The sequence below is a fragment of the Thunnus thynnus genome, chromosome 6 (genome assembly GCF_963924715.1).
Source record: "Thunnus thynnus chromosome 6, fThuThy2.1, whole genome shotgun sequence".
Lineage (NCBI taxonomy): Eukaryota > Metazoa > Chordata > Actinopteri > Scombriformes > Scombridae > Thunnus > Thunnus thynnus.
Genome location: NC_089522.1, coordinates 12,496,493 through 12,516,264, shown reverse-complemented (window position 1 = coordinate 12,516,264; position 19,772 = coordinate 12,496,493). Strand labels below are relative to the sequence as shown.

General features: G+C 40.6%; 1 protein-coding gene across 9 annotated transcripts in view; it reads left to right on the top strand.

Moving 5' to 3' along the window:
• Positions 1-19,772, top strand: part of ubr4 (ubiquitin protein ligase E3 component n-recognin 4) — a 54,999-nt gene that overhangs the window by 10,305 nt on the left and 24,922 nt on the right. For 6 of the 9 annotated variants that reach the window (XM_067591757.1, XM_067591754.1, XM_067591759.1 and 3 more), the window contains 32 exons: positions 3,707-3,894; positions 4,020-4,176; positions 4,335-4,420; positions 4,797-4,966; positions 5,249-5,528; positions 5,943-6,075; positions 6,402-6,481; positions 6,621-6,749; positions 8,298-8,480; positions 8,829-8,951; positions 9,040-9,269; positions 9,606-9,724; positions 9,822-9,919; positions 10,294-10,451; positions 10,656-10,862; positions 10,988-11,089; positions 11,173-11,273; positions 11,471-11,858; positions 12,072-12,135; positions 12,287-12,478; positions 13,127-13,197; positions 13,676-13,868; positions 14,654-14,887; positions 15,108-15,278; positions 15,406-15,588; positions 15,734-15,892; positions 16,187-16,339; positions 16,558-16,785; positions 17,042-17,199; positions 17,926-18,100; positions 18,512-18,713; positions 19,109-19,272. In XM_067591757.1, coding sequence (XP_067447858.1) covers positions 3,707-3,894; positions 4,020-4,176; positions 4,335-4,420; positions 4,797-4,966; positions 5,249-5,528; positions 5,943-6,075; positions 6,402-6,481; positions 6,621-6,749; positions 8,298-8,480; positions 8,829-8,951; positions 9,040-9,269; positions 9,606-9,724; positions 9,822-9,919; positions 10,294-10,451; positions 10,656-10,862; positions 10,988-11,089; positions 11,173-11,273; positions 11,471-11,858; positions 12,072-12,135; positions 12,287-12,478; positions 13,127-13,197; positions 13,676-13,868; positions 14,654-14,887; positions 15,108-15,278; positions 15,406-15,588; positions 15,734-15,892; positions 16,187-16,339; positions 16,558-16,785; positions 17,042-17,199; positions 17,926-18,100; positions 18,512-18,713; positions 19,109-19,272 — 5,279 coding nt within the window. The remainder of the gene's footprint in view (positions 1-3,706; positions 3,895-4,019; positions 4,177-4,334; positions 4,421-4,796; positions 4,967-5,248; positions 5,529-5,942; positions 6,076-6,401; positions 6,482-6,620; positions 6,750-8,297; positions 8,481-8,828; positions 8,952-9,039; positions 9,270-9,605; positions 9,725-9,821; positions 9,920-10,293; positions 10,452-10,655; positions 10,863-10,987; positions 11,090-11,172; positions 11,274-11,470; positions 11,859-12,071; positions 12,136-12,286; positions 12,479-13,126; positions 13,198-13,675; positions 13,869-14,653; positions 14,888-15,107; positions 15,279-15,405; positions 15,589-15,733; positions 15,893-16,186; positions 16,340-16,557; positions 16,786-17,041; positions 17,200-17,925; positions 18,101-18,511; positions 18,714-19,108; positions 19,273-19,772) is intronic. The other 3 variants (XM_067591761.1, XM_067591760.1, XM_067591758.1) reach the window with 1 other exon arrangement.

Below are 19,772 nucleotides of genomic sequence, written 5' to 3'. Positions count from 1 at the left end.
CTTTATCTGAAAGATGCCTTGTGTTGTAATTGACCTGAGCTAAATTTGAATATTTTCTCAAAGAAGGTTCATCTGTGGCTCAGTATTGTTCAAAGGATAATACCAGTGGTGTTACTATGTGGGTACTCGTTACTGTTTTTTCAATCATTAAAACCTCAACAACATTTGCAGTAACTGACTGACTAAACATTACTACTCTTGGTACATTTAAATAGAAGTCTTAGGTCCTTTCGAAAGCTTTCTCCTAAAACAATATGTCACTCCTTCGTCATCATCCAGTCTGCCCCTGCCTTGTCCTGTCTTTGGTCTGTACAGTCATTGCAGATAAAGTGGCTTTCAACATTAGGACCACTAATGGTAATGCTTTCATAGGTAAGCTTGTAGCAGGTCGTAGTCAAAGTTAAACTTATTTTTTTGGTCATTTATCAATACTGAGGTAAATATTTAAGATTATTGTAGCATTGATTTTATGGACATATTGCCCAGCCCTACCTCAGATCTTTGTGAATTTTTTTTCTTTGGCCATCTCATTCTTCTTACTTGTCATTGCATTACTGGTCCCAGATGTTTGAAACATTCTCAATACAAAAATAACATTGAACCCACGTCAAAACAGTGGTATTATTCTTGAATACGATAAATTGAAGTTGTGCTTGTAAACTATGGGCTTAAACACTCTATGCTACGTCTTGCTGTCACCTGAAAAGTTATGATTTTTGTATGTTGCATGCAATGTGAATATCAACTTAAAGTGATATTCTTTTCAAATCTAACAGTAGTTTCTTGTTTTCATATTTGAAATAATCTGTAGATTCCTCAACTAGCTATGTCTGCAATGAGATGCTTTTCTAATCCAATCATAAGGTTGCTGAAATGTATTTTATTGATTTATAGCTACTGAACTAGGCAGCCTTGTGGAGCCACCATCCACAAGGATAAGTGTGAAAGTTCAGTGTATTTCAAGTGAAGGCCCTGATGAGCTTGTAGAGTGCAACCTCTCTGGTGGATCCTTTGTTAGTTTGGGAGTTCGAGTAACTACATGTGGATGGGCTCCACCTCTTCGCACAGAACACCTGGATATGGGCAGTACTCATCTCTCTCCTGGAATTGTCCAGGGTGAGAGGTGTTGGAAAAACTCAACACAAGCACCTGGCTGATTGCTGCTGTGTTGGAGTTTTTCCTCTATGCTACTGTGTTTCATAGGAAGGAAGTCTCTCACTGTTTTCTGTTCCTATACAGCAAACTTTAGAGACCATGGCCACCTTGGATTGACTGGGTGGTGTACTGGGGAGGGCAATGTCTGTGGATTCTTCTGATTGGAAACTTAAACAAACATAGGAAATGATGGGTAAACCTGGAGGGGGTTGCCTGCCTATTCTGAACTCAAGTGGTGTTTTGTGACTTCTTCACTAGCCATTGATTGTCCATGACAAACACTGGGCGTTTTCACACCTATAGTTTGTTTTCTTTGGTCCGAATCAGTGGATGAGTTGCTACTTTGTTGCATTTTCTCTTTGTTTCGGTTTGGTTTCACATGGCAAAATTGCAAGTGAACCAAAATGTATCATCAGAAGCCATGTGGGAGCTCCATTCATTGGTCAGAAATCTCATGGGGTTGGCCGGTGGAGAAAGGAGAGTTTGTTTTTCTTCCGGGATAGCTATCCAAATATGAACCATCGGCAGAATTGGCATTTCTTCGTAATTGTGGCCATTGTTTTGGTCATATACCAAGCCAGAATATACGACCTTGGTCCGCACCAAAGTGCGATTGCTATGTTTACACCTGCCCAAATGAACCGCACCAAGGGGGTAAATGCTCCAGGGTTCAATTCAACCAAACTAAACAAGGCAAGTGTGAAAATGCCCTTTATGTGTGCGTAAGGTAATTCATTCAACATTCAATTGTTCTTAGTAGCAGAACACCTGGTAATGATTAGGCCAGGTGGTGGGTGAGGATGCCGGACAGACTTGGTAAAAACCCAAAAATGTCTTGAGGCTGAACCAAGAACATCTTATTTTCCTGCATCTGTTCTGAGGTTTGGGATGTAGAATTAAAGTGGGCCCTGTTCCAATCTTTCATTGCTGAGGTGGCGGCCCGGACTTGTGGCCAGAAAGTTCTTAAAACCTGATGAGGCAGCAGACCCAAGAATCTTCTGTTGGACTCCAGGTGAAGAAAGCTGTCAAGCTGAAGAATGAAACCGGGGCCTCTAAGATTAAGATGCTTTCTTTCCATATGCTCTTAGGAAAATAATTTTAAAATTCCAGTTTTCATTATAATGAATGAATAATGGTGAATATTAATTTGACAGAATAGAAGTGAACACTCATGATATGTGTTGGTCCAGTTCTCACTTTAACGTTTCACTTTAACATTAATGGTACAGATGCAGAGCAGGTCTTCCACTATTGGCAGGGTTGATGGTTCGATCTCTGGCTCCTTCCTTTCACATGCCACAGACACACAACCCCAATTGTTCTCGATGGTTAGGCCCGTTAGGACAGGCATGGTAGCCAGCTGCCATTGGTGTGCGAGTGGTGTGTTTGAATGGTTGAATGAGAGGGAAATTGTAAAGCACTTTGGTCAAAAGTTCTATATAGACACAGTCCGTTTACCATTTACAATTAGTCAATGTAATGGAATCACATTAGCAGCTCCTGGTTTCCATGCTGCTTCAAAGAGAGACAGAGTTGGTTGTGTGATAGAAACAACCTTTTGTTATTACAGCTACATTAAAACCACATAATTTTAACTGAAACAATAAAATAGCAAAACATTTGTTCTAGCTGCTGCATGTTGCTAGTGCATAAAAATAAAGTATCCAGTGCTTGTGACATGTTGATTGTAACACAGTGCCCTCTGCTATGTGATAATGCAGCAGTGATGTGTTCTCAGTTCAGCAGATAGAGCTCCCATTGTAGAATAACAAGTGTTGCATCAAGTGTGAAGTTGACCTTTTGCATTGTTTCTCTCATTTTGCATATAGCACAATAGCATGTATGAAAAGGCACACACACAAAATGTGTTCATTTTTAAAATATAAATGTGAAATGGTTTATTTCATTAAGCTAGTAAAAACATATTTATTTATTCTAATTTTCTAAACAGTAATTCTGCTCTTGGAGCTACAATCAAGATTTAACAAAACCCCAGCAGGAAGATTTTTTTTTTTTATATTCTTTCTTTGTGAAAACTTACTTTAGTTAAGATATGCCATCATTTAAGGATAGAAACTTTGAGAATGTGGAAGATTGTAGAGCGGCTTTTTATTTTTTCAGCAACTGGGGTGACAGAGAAACACTACATCATGAGCTCTGTCATTATCATTTCACTATCTGTTGTGATGGAAAGTATATTGAGGAAAAAAGGAAAATATATAAACTAAACAGCCTGTTCCTTATTCTCAGCACTAGCAATTAAAAGTTGACATCTTTTGAGAAAAATATTCTCAGAAGACAAATTATGTAATATTCTTCTTTAAGTGGATATTCACCAGCAGAATGTCAGTATGTGTTCACTATGTACTTCAGTCTTTGGCTCTTGTTCGCCGCCTGCACATTGTTGTAGGTGTCATGAAGTAGTTTGAAGCTTCTTACATTTTGCCGTTTGATAACACCACTACCACTTCACAAATGTCTGGTAATTCTTGGAACATTTCTTTCCTCCACTCATAAGAAGTTAATATAAATAAATATGTCTTTCACTCAGATGATGACAGTGAACCCATCTTGGGGCTTTGGTTTGAAGAGACAATTTCGCCCACTAAAGACAAAGTAGCTCCTCCGCCACCTCCACCACCCCCACCCTTGGAGACCTCTCCCAGACTGAAGAGTCCCAGCAAGCAGAACCCGAGCGAGAATGGCAACATTTTAGCTGGCCGTAAAGACCCAGAGCTGGTGAGGACATGTTTTGACTCATTTGTATGTCTGTCTACATACAGAATAAAAGTCATGAGGGCACTGTGCAGTTTAGTTTAGTCATTTTAAACAACCAAATAACTCATACTTGTTTATTCCTATAGTTCCTCAGTTTAGCCTCCAGCATTCTGAACTTCATCACCACCTCAATGCTCAAGTCAAGAAACAACTTCATCCGCAACTACCTGAGCGTGTCTCTAACAGAGCAGCACATGGCTACGCTAGCCAGCATCATCAAAGACGTGGACAAAGATGTCAAAGGTATGCCTGAAGAAATGACTGACTGCTTATCATGAAAGTCATCTCAAACAGTTACCCTAATTTCCTTTTATTGGCCTGGTAGATAATTACAGGTGTGGACCATAATTGTTAGACAGCAATGCACACTGCTAGATTTTAAGTATTTTCTTTCTCCTCAGGCTCCTCAGATGAAGTGTTTTCTTTAGCTCTATATCACTTCAACCACACCCTGGTAACATCAGATCTGCCATCTCCGGCCCTGCAGGTAAGAGGATTTTGTTTGTATTGGCAGGACCTTGTTCATCTAGAGAAATTGAGATTTGGGACCAAAAATCTCTGTGATTAATTTCATGTAGTGCATCAAGAAGACTTCAGCTCTCAATGAACAGTGCTCATACAGTCAACTATAATATATGTAAATGCTTAGGCATGGTGTATGCTCTCTGGAAAATGCACAGAAGATTAGTCTTACCTCAAAACCTCTACATACATACACATACAGTTTGCTGTTGTGCACCTAATCCTGCACAAGTAATATAGAATTGCTTCCTTTTCAATGCATGATTGTAATTTAAATAATGAGCCTATAATTTCTGAGTTGTTGTGTGATGTCTTACTATTGTATCTCTTGTCATTCCCAGAGCACTCTTCTTCAGCAGTTAGGTGTTGCACCCTTTTCAGAGGGACCCTGGCCTCTCTACATTCACCCTCAATCGCTGTCAGTCCTTTCCAGACTTCTCCTCATATGGCAGCACAAAGCCAGTGTGCAAGGAGAACCAGATGTGCCTGAGTGCATGAAAGTCTGGGAAAGGTATGGCAACTATGGCATCCTCATCTGCCTCTTCTGGGAACCTCACTAGTTTAAACCTGTTTTAACCTTGAATATCAGTTAGGTGTATTAATTTTTGAAGTTGCTCAAGCTCAACCTTTTGACTCATTATGACAAAAAACAACTAGATATTGTATTAGCTAGTGAGCTGTGTTTCTATACCACATCTGAACTGTGGGAAAACACAGAATCTGCACAGTTTATTTATTTATTTTTTTTAACCTGTTTCTCCTTTCTTCTACATTTCCTTTCCTGCTCTCATAGATTTTTGGGAACATTGAAACAACACACTATCCAGGGTTCTGTTCATGGAGAGGATGACCTTAATGTGGAGCACCTCCAGCTCCTGCTACTCCTTTTCCATAATCTGTCGGAGCGTGGGCGACGGTCAGTCCTCACCCTTGTCACCCAGGCCATCACTGAAGTGGCACAGAGCAGAGACTCTCAGCTGAAGGCTGTTCCCCTCAACCTGGCCCGCCTGTTGCTAGTCTTTGACTACCTGCTGCGCCACTACTCCAAGGCTCCACTGTACCTTTTTGAACAGGTAAATGCTTATTTTCAAGTGGTTGTTGTGTTGTCCTGATGGCAAACTGCATAGGTTAAGTTTGGTTTTATTTATTTGGAAACATTTGTTACTTGATTTTATACTTTATATACTTTTATACTTTTATACAGCAAAATACTGTCCTGAAAACACATTCATTTAATAATTCATCAATCACTACTGGCTTCACATCTTGATAGTTCCATAGATTCACTTATTTAAGTGGTTGCCTGATCTGGTAACTTTTTGTCTTGAGTTACTTGCTGTTAGAGTAAAATGATTAGTAGTTAAGTAATATTCCACTTAGTAGTATAAATCATTGTTATTCTAATGCTGAATCTCTTAATGAATGTGATGTGGGACTATGATGACAGGAAAAAAGATTTAGCTTCTCTCTACCATTGTTGTTTATAGGTGCAGTACAACCTCCTCACTCCACCATCCACTGGGCCAAGTTCTATTCAGGAAGGTGGCAAACGAGGCAGTCTCCCTCTTTACTACGGCTTCAAGGAGGTGGAGGAGAACTGGGCCAAACACTGTTCAGCAGGTAAGACGAGGAGTTCAAATGTACTTTTTTAAATTCACTGATCAGAACAAGACAGTAGATACAAAAACTTGTTAACTGCATTTTTTAGCATAAAGATTATCTGAGCACCGGTCGTCTACCCGCCAAAGTCACCGGTAGAATAGAAACACTTAATAGCCACAGCCGAGATTTACCAGTGTTCACATTACTGGCAGTAGTCTCCCAACCTCAGCAACTTGCACACATGTATTTCATATTTTCTGTGTTCTTACTTATCTGTGAAGAAAATGTGGCTGTTCATGTTGGTACTAGATGACAAAATAATTTATGTTTTCAACCTTTCTTAGATTCAATTGTTCAGCCCAAATTCTACTGCGTGTTGTCCCCTGAGGCATCTGAAGATGATATCAGCAGACTAGACAGCAAGGTGAGACTTGAGCCTTTGTTATATCTTTTTATGAAATGTTTTTATTCATACAGTGATGTGACCAGAGTCTTAGAAGTGTGTATTGTCATGGTGGTAAATTTTTTAGATACATATTTCCCTGTTCCCTTTTTTCTGGTAGGTCTTTCCTAAGCTGTTCAATGGAGCAGTTAAATACGATGAACTGTATGCGTGGCTTATCTCACTCCTGGCAGCAGGCTCCCAGTTTGACACAGCAAGAAGACAGGAGAGCAAGCCCATCACTCCTATGGTGAGAACAAACCACATGAACGAACCATGAACTGTGTAAATGGGGTCAACAGGCCCATGATGTAGGTGGCATCACAGGCTTGTGCAAGCTGCAGCAAACACCTGTTGCCTGCAGCTCTTCAAATTACCAGCTCGCTGTAGCTATACCTTTATACTAAAGGTATGTCTTGATCTAAGACACTTTTTATTAAACAGTGAGTCAGTACAATTTCTAACCTCCATGACCAAGGCTGCGCGTCTGAATGTACTTCAGTTAAAAGCCTTCCTGCGGTTCCATTTTGAATGTGAAGCACCACCAGGAAGTGTTAAAGAGTTACTACACAATCAGATTCTCCTAGCTCTTTTGAACCCATGTATATTTTAAAAAATGCAGCAGAGGACTGCACAGGACAACTGTGGGGGGGCGTGGCCTCGTGGCTACGTAGTGTGTGACGCGGGGAGGTAAGTGGGCACTGTTCAGAGTGACCTACCGACAGTGTGACAGAGCCTGACCACCGCTCAGTGTAGCACAAATAGCAATGTAGAGCTGCTGTCAGACTCTCTGTGTCTGTGCTGGAAACACAGAGAGTCCGCTGGAGCTCTGACAGTCACTAGAAGCACATTCATGGCCCTTTGTAAAAGGTTCTGTGTGGTACCTGTGTGTTGTAGCTGAGCTAGCAGCTCTGCTATGAGAGGCTCTCCAGTGTGTTTGTGTTGGGGGGGATTATTGTGATTAGCATTATTGCTGTCAGCCCTGAATATCTTGTTAAGCTCTGAATATAGTTATTGATGGGCCTGTGCGTTTCCTGCCACAGAAAAGGAATAAATCTTGGGGTCATTTGCATAACCACGGTTCTCTGAGTAGCACAACGTTGCCGCCTTTTATCAGGCTTGCTAACACTACCAATAGCTCTGTGTGAGAGGCACAAACTGAGGATACAGTTAGCCAGTGTTCAGATATTTATACACGCAGCTGATATGAAAATTAGGGAGGGGCAGAAAATTTGACTGAACTGAATTTTTAAATCCAAGCAGACAGAAATAAGCTGGTGTTGATAAGAAAAAGTCGTTTTTCACAAAACGTGTGTTGTAAGAAGAATCACCTGTATTAACATCATAATGCCAACATAGACCAATGTTATTATGTGCACAGTATAAAAAAAATGATTTAGTGTGTAGTTACGCTTTAAAAGATTCACAATATTCAGGTCTGTGTTAAAACAGTAGTCAGGCACATGGAAACAGGTTTTGTTTGTTGTGATTCTTCATCCTGTTCATACCATTTAGAGATCCTAATGCACTTCCAATGTTGGTGATGGGGACAAAATCCACAGTCCTTAATCTGTGCGACATGTATTTTAAAGTTTATCTGAAGCAAATATAAGGTTTAGAATTTAATTTAGAAAAAATAAGTCAGTATCTTCCAAAATTACAAGCTTTTTTAAGATTATTTTTGTTATTGTTGCCTTTTATTTGAAAGCTGAAAGTACAGAGAAACAGAAAAAGGATGAAGTGAGGAGTATGAAATGCAACAGATTTGAACTGTATGTCTGTTTATCATCCTGCACAGGAGGCCTGCTCCCTTCAGTACTACTTCCTAGTGCTGTGGAGGATCTTGGGGGTTTTACCACCTTCGAAAGCCTACATGGAGCAGCTCAAGACTGGCTGCAGTGATCCCAGTGAGAGCGACATCCTGCACACACTGCGATGGTCCTCACGTCTCCGGGTGTCTACCTACGTGAATTGGATCAAGGTCTGTTGATGCCTGAGAGTACTGCCGAATGCTAATTAGCTTGATAGATGCCCAAACAAGTAAAAGAAAAATATTACGTTCGTCTCATGGTCAAGTCAGATGTAATTGCTTATGACATTTATGATTATTCTACTCATCATTACTAATTATTATTCTACTCATAATCACAAATGCTACTCATTATAATTACATTTTCAAAAAAATCAGTTACATTTCTGAAATGATTGACTTCTTGATTTCTATCCAACTTCAAATTTATGTCATAGGCTGTACAATAATCCTGTAATGTCATAATTTTTCATTGTGGTTTACTTTGATGTGTGACTATGCCCATGTCATCACTGACAGGAACACTTGGTGAAGCAGGGAATGAAAGCAGACCAAGCAGCCTCTCTGGTTGAGATGACAGCTGCTAAGTGCAGCACGGTTAAATATGATGTGGAGCTAGCAGAGGAGTACATTGCCAGACAGGTAACGATTACAATATTGTCATTGATAACCTACGTATAGATTGTTGTCCAGGTTAAGTTTTAACTCAACTGTCACTCTTCTGTTACAGATTTCCACCTTCTCCAGTGTAGACCCGAATGTTATTCTTCCACTTCATCAGTTGCCCTCTCTACAAGCCATCTATACACTGGATGCAGTCATCTCCAAAGTGCAGGTCTCTCTAGATGAGCATTTGTCTAAGGTTGCAATTGAGGCAGACACCCACAAGTCCTCTGAGATCGCAAAGAACCTGCTTTCTGCCACACTACAGCTCACTGATGTTTACACAGCCTTCACAAGGTGAGAAAGATCATTCTTAACTTCTGCAGTGTGCATATCTTTGGAACATGGGACTAGCTGGTCTAGGTCATGTATTATCTAGCAGACTGGAATACTAGGATGTAGTTGATAACTGTGTGATAATTGCTTCTTTCACAGCAGAGCTTTAATGCTCCATTTTGCAATGAGCAACACCTTCTAATACAAGAACTAGGCCAAACTGTATTTTCAGAATTAAATCCAAAAAAGCCTGTGTTTATGTTTGTAATATCCACATATTAGAGATTACCTTTTAAACTTTATATGCAAACCTGCATATCGTAATCAAATTATTGAACCAAATTTTGTCTCGATCAGATCTTACCTACTAATGAACATCCCAGAGGAAGGGGAGAACAAGCTAACAGATGCCAAGCTCCAAGGTTATGCTGCAGTTCTGTCCATTGGCTCCACCCGCTGCAAGGCCAACACACTGGGTATGTGGAAGAATTACTGAATAAAAATGTTAAACAGTACATTCATTTTCACAACACACTGTGTTTTAACCTAAACCTTTTAAATGTAATTTCACAGGCCATAGTGTTATGCAGAACTTGCCATCGGCTGTACAGACAATATGTGAGACTTGGAACAGCATCCACACCAATGAATTCCCCAACATCGGCTCGTGGGTACGTGAACATTTTTTTGTGTCCCAAGACCATCCACTCCTATGTCACTTCTTAGCACTGACCAGATGACCACAACATACCAGATACTCACACTATGCTGAATATGACTGCTGAGTGCAGCCCTGAGATGTTTGTGTTTTTATGTAACATTAATTTAAAACATTTCTGTATAATATATATTTCCATCTGATTTAATTTATTATAGGTTGTCCATTTTAAATGATGATTCTTATCAAAAGTATATACTTTAAGCCATTTAATAAATATAGGAATGAGCAGAATATCAACAAAAAATAGAAAAATATAATTTCATATAAATTAATTATTGTACCAGCAATCATGAGACTAATAGTTTGGTTTGTTTTCCTTCTCAGCGAAATGCGTTTGCCAATGACACCATCCCATCAGAGAGCTACATCAGTGCCATCCAAGCTGCTCACCTGGGAACTCTGAGCTGCCAGTCCTTGCCTCTGGCTTCCTCTCTTAAACACATCCTGCTGTCTTTGGTTCGCCTCACCGGTGACCTCATTGTGTAAGTGTTTGTCCAGTCCTTATTAAAATCAGAATCATTTTAACATTTGGCCTCCAGGAAATGTGATAAACTAGTATCAACCGGCAGCCAGTTGTCCATACAATCTGATAAGTTAAATGTGCAGCTTTGAAGCAGATGTAGATGGATTTATTTATGAAAAACTTGAAATCTACAGTTAATTTCTGTGCATGTCTGCCTCCTCAGCACAGAGGAGCTGAATCCTTCGCAGGTTGTACGCACCCTGCTGCCACTCCTCCTGGAGAGCAGCACAGAGAGTGTAGCCGAGATCAGCAGCACCTCACTGGAGCGCATCCTCGGCCCATCAGAGTCAGACGCCTTCCTGGCCCGCATCTACGAGCGTCTGGTGACCGGGTGTTATAACATCATTGCCAATCACTCAGACCCCAACAGGTAGCATCCCACTATGCAGCTCTGTGTAGCTTTTAGCCTAATGTAGCATTTTGTTCTAGCCTGCACATTAATTGTTTGGTTTAGTCTCACTGCTGTTATCAACCTTTGACCTCTCATCATTTTAGTGGTTTGGATGAGTCTGTTCTTGAGGAATGCCTTCAGTACCTTGAAAAACAGCTTGAGAGCAGTCAAGTCCGCAAGGCAATGGAAGAGTTCTTTTCATTCAGGTATCTGCTCAACTGATGACACAGGCTACATTTTTACATATGAATACAGCTGCCTCACTTATTTTGTCCCCTTTTTTTTCCAGCGGTGAGCTTGTCCAGATTATGATGGCGACAGCCAATGAAAACCTGTCAGCAAAGTTCTGCAACAGGGTGCTGAAATTCTTCACCAAGCTCTTCCAGCTCAGTAAGTCTACTGTTTTCAGAGTTAATATTATTATTTATTAATGTTTCAATTAAAACATTTTCTAATGTGGCAGTTTCAGACATTGTTCAGAGAAGCACTTTGTTGAAAGCATACTGGCGCCTTTTAAAAGCTGCATGCTGCAGGTGTGTCAGATTTCTCCATATGTTTAAATCTCACGGTGTTGCTGTCATCCCCAGCGGAGAAGAGCCCAAACCCCAGTTTGCTGTGTCTGTGTGGCTCTTTGGCTCAGCTGGCCTGTGTGGAGCCCTCTCGTCTGCAGTCCTGGCTGACACGAATGACAGCAACACCACCAAAGGACTCAGAGCAGCTGGAAATAGTGCAGGAAAACCGGCAGCTTCTGCAGCTGCTCACCACTCATATTGTGCGTGACAACAGCCAAGTGGGCGAAGGAGTGTGCACCGTCCTCCTCAGCACACTCATTCCCATGGCAACAGACATGCTGGCCAATGGAGATGGAACAGGTTTTCCTGAACTCATGGTCATTATGGCAACACTTGCTAGCGCTGGACAGGGGGCTGGCCACCTGCAACTGCACAGGGCTGCTATCGACTGGCTGACTAGATGGTAAGATATCAGTTTTACAGTTGTTTTTTTTTTTAAGCATCAGTGGGCTAAAACCATTAATCAGTAAAAGGACAGGTTAATAACCATGAATGGAAAAAATACTTTGCATTGAGTGAACCAACCCCTCAGCCAATATCAGGATATTAAATCATATATATGAGGATATTAAATTCCTGAATACTCTTTTAAATATACTCTCATTTTTCTCTGCAGCAAAAAGTATTTAACACAGAAGAATGTTGTGGAAAAAGTGAGCACAAACTTGTCCCAAGGAAAGGTACGTTTTTATATTTATCAGTATATTGCACCAGGTGTAATTCCATTTTAAACAGTAGTCTAACATGTGTTTTCCATTTGGTGGTTCCAAAGGGAGTTATAAGCATCTTAAACCATCAAGATATTTATTTGCACCTGTTCCTTGATTTCAGCACGCCAGCATGTTGGAATGCTCGTGCCACATCATCTCTTATCTGGCTGATGTGATGAATGCCTTAAGGCAAAGCAGTGGCCAAGGCACCTCAGCGCTGCTGATGGAGGGAGAAGAAAAGGCCATGGAAGTGGACTCAGACTGGGTGGAGGAACTTGCAGTGGAGGAGGATGATTCCCAGGCAGAGGACTCTGTGAGATCACATCCCTTTATGTCTATCCCCCTGAAACAGGGCCATGATTTATAAATGCACAGAGTACAGACCTGAACTCACAATCTGATGGAATTATAAGAAACTGCTGCTGCAAAAATGATCTATGCAAGGTTGCAAAGTTTACATGGCATATAAAGTAATCTCTTAGGTTTTGTTCTAAATGCTAAAGCCAAATTATTATACAGTGATGTGTTCTGACGAATCTCAGACAATAGAAAAACAACAAAATGTTACTTTAAACTAGGGCAGGGCAATATGGCGAAAACTTTTATCACGATAATTTTTTTTTCATATCAGTCAATATTGATATGGTTCCTAGTCTAACTGAATATAATGTAGGCATTGACAAAGATAACATTTTACCTTCATAGTAATTTCATGAGGAAATGGGAAACTTCATCTTTATCTAGATGCCAGATATTCTGCTTGTCATTCCTCTACTGATTTAGAAAAAGTGTTGAGGAGAATAAACAATGAAACACAACAATTAAGATGATTAATTAAGATGACGGCTCAATCATGATTTTAAAAGAAACGTATATACATTATGCAGTGGATTACATGTCTTTGCTCCATCAGTTGCTAAATGGAACAACCCATCTTAACATGTTTGTCATTGTTTGACAGGATGAAGACTCCCTTTGCAACAAGCTCTGCACCTTCACTATTACTCAGAAGGAATTCATGAACCAGCACTGGTAAAGAGAAAAATATTGTTCCCCATGATTTTGGTTTGATTCTTGAATGAGACCAGAATAAGTTTTTTGTTTTGTTTTGTTTATTTAAATCATGGTACAAATTAGGAGGCTGTTAGACCAGAAAATAGATTTGTCACACAGGAACCCTTTCAAGTTGGAATGAAGAGGAAAATATATAAAAAATCCTACATACAGTAGATTTACACGAATCAGAAAAGTCGTTGGCATGTGTTAAAATCCTGAAAAAACAGGACAACTACACACCATTGAATAGTGAAGAAACAATGTTCAGTTGTTATATATGTAAACATTATGTAGATGAAAGTACTTACTAGTCATTGTGTCAGTGATGTGCTATTCATGTGTCCTGTAATACGTTCCTACAGACCTTTTTATATAGAAATACAGTTTGCAGGTGACATTCTGTCATCACTTAACTACTGCACTGTACAATGACTTGTTCATTTTCACTCTGCAGGTACCACTGTCACACCTGTAAGATGGTGGATGGGGTAGGTGTGTGCACAGTGTGCGCCAAGGTCTGTCACAAAGACCATGAGATCTCCTATGCCAAATATGGCTCTTTCTTCTGTGACTGCGGTGCCAAAGAGGATGGCAGCTGCCAGGTGAGACCGAATACCTCAGGTCATCATGGGAAGAGAACAACAGCGGTAACTTTGGCTTGCAAGTCATTCCCCCATTGACTTCCATCCAGTCATTTCATTTGGTCAGGGTTATAGCTAGCCCACACGTGTGGCCAGAAAATGAGATAAATCATGTTACAAATGTCACAAACATTTTGTGTACTGAAAAGGCCAGCTTTCCTAGTTAACCTTAAATGATGGAATTTTGAATTTGCATGCAATGAACCAACCATCAACTACATTTTACCTTCAGTATGATTGGCCAGTTGCATTCTTTCTTTGTGTTTGTGATTGCAATATTTTCTTCTGTCAGTCTGATGACTATAATGGCTCATAATAGTTTTTTTCACCTTTGTAAATGGACATTGTTTCGCTTTTGTAATTATACATGTTATGAGTTGACTTGTACTGTCCTGTAAGGGGATAACAATGTGAAAGTACAGGTATATGGTACTGGCATGCAGCAAATTCAATTTATCAATATAGTTTATAATTGTTCCAGTGCTATCAAGAGTCTTATCAATCAGTGATATTTGATATCCTTTGGAAGCAGTTTAGATAAAGAGCGCCTCCATCCAACACAATATCACATTATCTTTGGCTATTTTTTTGTGAACTATATACTCCACAATGTGGAAGAGCTAGCGAAAGGAAATAAAATAAAGTTATCCTAATCGTAAAGAATTTACATAAAGATGATGCTCTTATGTGAAAAGCTTGTATTTGATGTGCGGCCATATTCGGTTATATATGCACGTGCGTATCGACCCTTGCTTTTCTCACTGGCTTACTGTGTGTTGTATCATCCACAGGCCTTGGTCAAACGCAGCCCCAGCAGTGGCATGGGCTCCACTCTCAAAGAGTCTTCGGCGTTCCAGAGTGAACTACGCATGCCTGAGAGTGCTATCCGCCACCAGAATGCCTCACCCTCCGACAAGGGCAAGGCCACCATCTGTGATGGCAAACCTGGTGAGGAAGACAGACCTAAGAAGAGCAGTGTGTGCAAGAGCATTGAGGGCTGCCAGGAAGAGTTGATAGCACAAGTGGTGAGAAAAATATGGTTATCTATTCTGGATTCATCACTAACTATGTCTCTGTCTTGTGTCTGTTAGCTTCATGTTTTTTTGTTTTTGTTTTTTTTTCCCCCTGAAAAGATTGCCCAGAGGACATAACGTTATGGGTCTTGTGTTGTTTTTTTGTTTTTTTTACATCCACTGCATTGTACATTGTGTGACTTGTGCTTTTGGCTCGGTTTCTCCACAACAGATGGGATCATCTACTGCAGCCGTCATACTGGAGATGCTCATGTTTCTTATGGAAGCCATTCAGACCAACTTCCAGCAGGCATCAGCTGTAGGAAGCAGCAGCCGGGCTCAGCAGGCCCTCAACGAACTGCACACTCAGGACAAAAATGTGGAGATGACAGACCAGTTAATGGTATGATGACCTATACAATTTAGAGTGGTTAGGAAAATCACTTAATTCCTTTATTCATGGTCATTTATTTAAACCTTATTAGAAGCGATACTATATTAGAAATTGTTTATGTTGATCTTTTCCTCAGGTGCCCACACTCGGCTCTCAAGAAGGGGCATTTGAGAATGTGAGGATGAACTACAGTGGCGATCAGGGGCAAACTATACGCCAGCTCATTAGTGCACATGTCCTGCGCCGTGTTGCCATGTGTGTCCTGTCCTCCCCCCACGGCCGTCGCCAGCACCTTGCAGTCAGCCATGAAAAGGGAAAGGTGAGTCTCAATAACTTATTGCTTTTGTTATAATTGCCTAAATCATTTGAGTTGTTTTTTTTTCTTAAGGTTCATATCTAGGTTGCAGTGTCTTCACTGTTAGAACACTACATAATGCAATTTCTCTCCATCTCCTGGTTCACAGATAACAGTTCTGCAGCTGTCCACCCTCCTGAAGCAGGCTGACTCTAGCAAGAGGAAGCTGACACTGACCCGTCTTGCCTCCGCCCCAGTCCCTTTCACTGTCCTCAGTCTCACAGGCAACCCTTGTAATGAAGACTACCTTGCTGTGTGTGGCCTTAAGGTCAGAAAACCTGCCTCTCCTAAATTTTAGATTGTTCTGTTTTGTGTGCTTTCTAACAATATGTGTTGAAATCAACTTATTGAAATGAAAACACTGAAGGCAAAAATGTATTTATTATGCAAGTGAAGGAAGAAACTAAGTTTACTGAGTTATCCTAGATCATAATCATGGTAGAATTCACTAAGCTGTCCATGCAACTTGGCTAAGTAAATTTAGAATTACCTTTTGTATATGAATGGCTGCTATGTAGTTATTTGACTGTCTCTTCTTTGTGATTCTTTCATTTTTTCCCAGGACTGCCATGTACTAACTTTCAGCAGCACAGGCTCTGTGTCAGACCATCTGGTGTTGCACCCACAACTGGCTACTGGCAACTTCATTATCAAAGCTATCTGGTTACCAGGCTCGCAGACTGAACTGGCGATCATCACTGCTGACTTTGTCAAGGTATGTATTAAGAGAAAAGACATACTGGTGGCTGAGTGGCACTTTTTATGTTGTATATGTTGCATGTACCTCAGTTTAGCATATTGATGTATTATTGGTGATTTTTTCTTTTGAACTAAGAAAAGTCAGTGCTAACAAACATTATTTGGTGAAAAAACAACCAATACTTTTTGTTTGTATTTTGTTGTCATATTACATTTTTCTCCCTTGTCAAACAGATTTATGACTTGTCAGTGGATGCCCTGAGTCCCATGTACTACTTCCTGCTCCCAAGTTCCAAGATCCGCGATGCTACCTTCCTTTTCAACGAAGATGGGAAAAACATCATCGCCATCATGTCTTCAGCAGGTTACATGTACACCCAGATCATGGACGAGTCCAGCAGCGCCCAGCATGGCCCTTTCTATGTCACCAACGTGTTGGAAATAACCCATGAAGACTTGAAGGTAAGTGGGCCACATAAAATTATACCCACAAAATTATTTGATGTTGTACAAACTGTTACCACGTCAACAGCAAATCATACTATTGTTGGTTGTAAGGGTCTCTACTATAACCTACCCTAAACTACATTTCTGCCATCACTTTCTGGAATGTTTGGTTGATGTTTACACACCACTTGAACACCATGTTTGATGTTTCTGGAAAATGCTGAATGGCAAAAATGCAGTATTGAGGTAGATTCTTTCTGTGTGACTCCAGGACAGCAACGGGCAGGTGGCTGGAGGTGGTGTGTCGGTTTATTACTCCCATGTGCTCCAGATGCTTTTCTTCAGCTACAGCCAGGGGAAATCCTTCGCTGCCACAGTGAGCCGAAGCACCACAGAAGTTCAGCGGCTCTTTCCCATCAATGTCAAAGGGTAACATTTCTTCCACACTATATACGGTCTTCTCACTTCTTTATTGCTGCGTTGGGTCTGGGAGATGTAATGGGCAACTGAAAGAGCTAACCCTAAGGCAGCCGATATATGGTAGTTGCTTTTTACCAACACGTACAGTACATATAGACAACGGCAGCACCACAAGCATCATTGTTCACATACTTGCTTGTGTACTTTGTGTATACCTGGAAGATTAACAAGTATATCCACTGGGGGGCAGATTAGGGCTAATCCTCCCTGGCCGACAACATGTCTTTCTTGTTAACTTCCACTTTTGCCACCATGGCCACACTCAAGGAGATTACTATATTGTTGACATTGATATCATGGCAAAAAAGTGGCAGCAGCAACATAGTAGCAATCTCACACCAGCTATTCTGGCATGCCTATTTGTCACTGTGGAGTGGAGACATCATATAAATACGGGTAGTTGCAGACAAGCTCTAGGTATCTTTAACTTTCCCCCACTGCTGTGGTTAAGTCTGCTGCTGACCTCACTCTCTGATGCTGCCCCCACCAGTCATGTGCTGAATTGCATCTTGCAGACATATAGCGTTAAATTCGTCAAGCAAGGGTTGTCATGATGTGCACATGAACGCGTAGTTAAAATCAAGCATAACACCGTCCTACTCTCCCATTTTGTTTCTTTCCCATCATTTCTGATTTTTAATGTCTTTCTCTGTCTTGCCCTCCTGCCTTCTTTAGCTCTAATGGAGGCAGCAGTAAGATGTCACCAGCTCTGTGCCAATGGTCCGAGGTCATGAACCACCCAGGGCTGGTGTGCTGTGTGCAGCAGACAACAGGCATACCGCTGGTCATCATGGTCAAGCCTGACACCTTCCTCATCCAAGAGATTAAAACTCTGCCAGCCAAAGCGAAGGTAAAGGTCACTTACTGTAGTAACAGGGAACAGTCTTCAGCAGATTAGGAAAAGATCTTCAGCAATGAAAAATCAGCAATGTCTAGAATGGGAAAAGGAAACACCTTGTAAAATGAGAAAGTAAAAAGAGCATGTTTATGAAAGTACAAAGGTCCAATTCAGGCATGTGTGTGGTGTATTTATATAGAAAGCTTTTGCTATTTATGAGAAAGGCTTTTCATATACACCACATACTATCCAATATGAATATATACTTTTCAGGGAATTGGTAGCACTTAATTTGCACATTAATAAAACACAGTTACAAGAAATGATAATTCAGAATGAAATTGTGTCAATAATTGAGAAACCATGTACCACCTGAGTTGATTTAAATTGATTTAACTTTAATTTATTTTCTCTGTCCCCCAGATTCAAGACATGGTAGCTATTCGACACACTGCCAGTAACGAGCAACAACGCACTACAATGATTCTTCTCTGTGAGGACGGAAGCCTTCGAATCTACATGGCCAATGTGGACAACACCTCTTACTGGCTCCAACCCTCCTTACAACCCAGCTGTGGTATCAGTATCATGAAGCCTGTCCGCAAGCGCAAAGCTGCTGCTACCAGTGAGTTTGAGGCCAATAAAGTGCAGTTATTTTCTTATCACCAAAACTGTAAGAAAGTGGATCCAGACATATATGACACAACAGTTATGATAATCACACGCAGTTAATCGCTGGTTAACCACAGCTGACATTTAAATGGTTATCGTAACCCACAAAAAAATGCCTGTCTGGCTTCAGTTGTTGAAAAAAATTCAAGGTGCAGTTTATTCACAATTTTCATTAAAATTTCTGTTAAAACATTTTATGCTTTCACATGATAATTGTTCGTGCACACAGTAGACCAATTGGTACAACAGCTGTGAGAAAAGTGAAGGATTATGTTTGCTTACTTCCATTTATAGCTGCCGTCTGCCTGGCAAAACTTTCAAATTTTAATGTCATGACTTTACTTTCAGCCACCCGTACCTCCAGTCAGGTGACGTTCCCAGTGGACTTCTTTGAACACAACCAGCAGCTGACAGAAGTGGAGTTTGGGGGAAATGATTTGCTGCAGGTCTACAATGGACAGCAGATTAAACACAGGCTCAATTCCACTGGGATGTATGTGGCTAACACAAAGGTAGGAACATTTTAATAATGTTCTGTGCTGGAAAAGTCCTGTGAGACTTTTTTGTTAGTCATGCATGTGTTTGTTTTATGTAATTTTACAGTAAAAGCACAACGTAAGGTATAGGTCAAGTGAGTAATCATAACTGCTACAAAAATCTGTCTGAAGAGTACCAGTGGTTAAGGGTTATATTAACATTTTGTCAAATGAGCTAGTTTAACAGCTGTTTTATACACTGATGCTCAAAATGGTCTCATTTAAATACAAGTTCACTATTTTTTTACTATGCATCCAAGTAAACTAAATAAAAAATGGGACACAGGCGAACCTGCATTCACAGCGGAGCTGTTTGGCTAAAAAAGCCTGACATGTTGGGTGCTTTCCATTCTGTTAGTTATGCTTCCTCCTGTCCTCGCTCTTCTCTCCTCCTACCCATTGCCTGGAAATCGATTGATTTAAGATGTTCCCCTAAATGCGTCTCGGAGAAGAGGAGGTGCGATGACAGTGCCAGA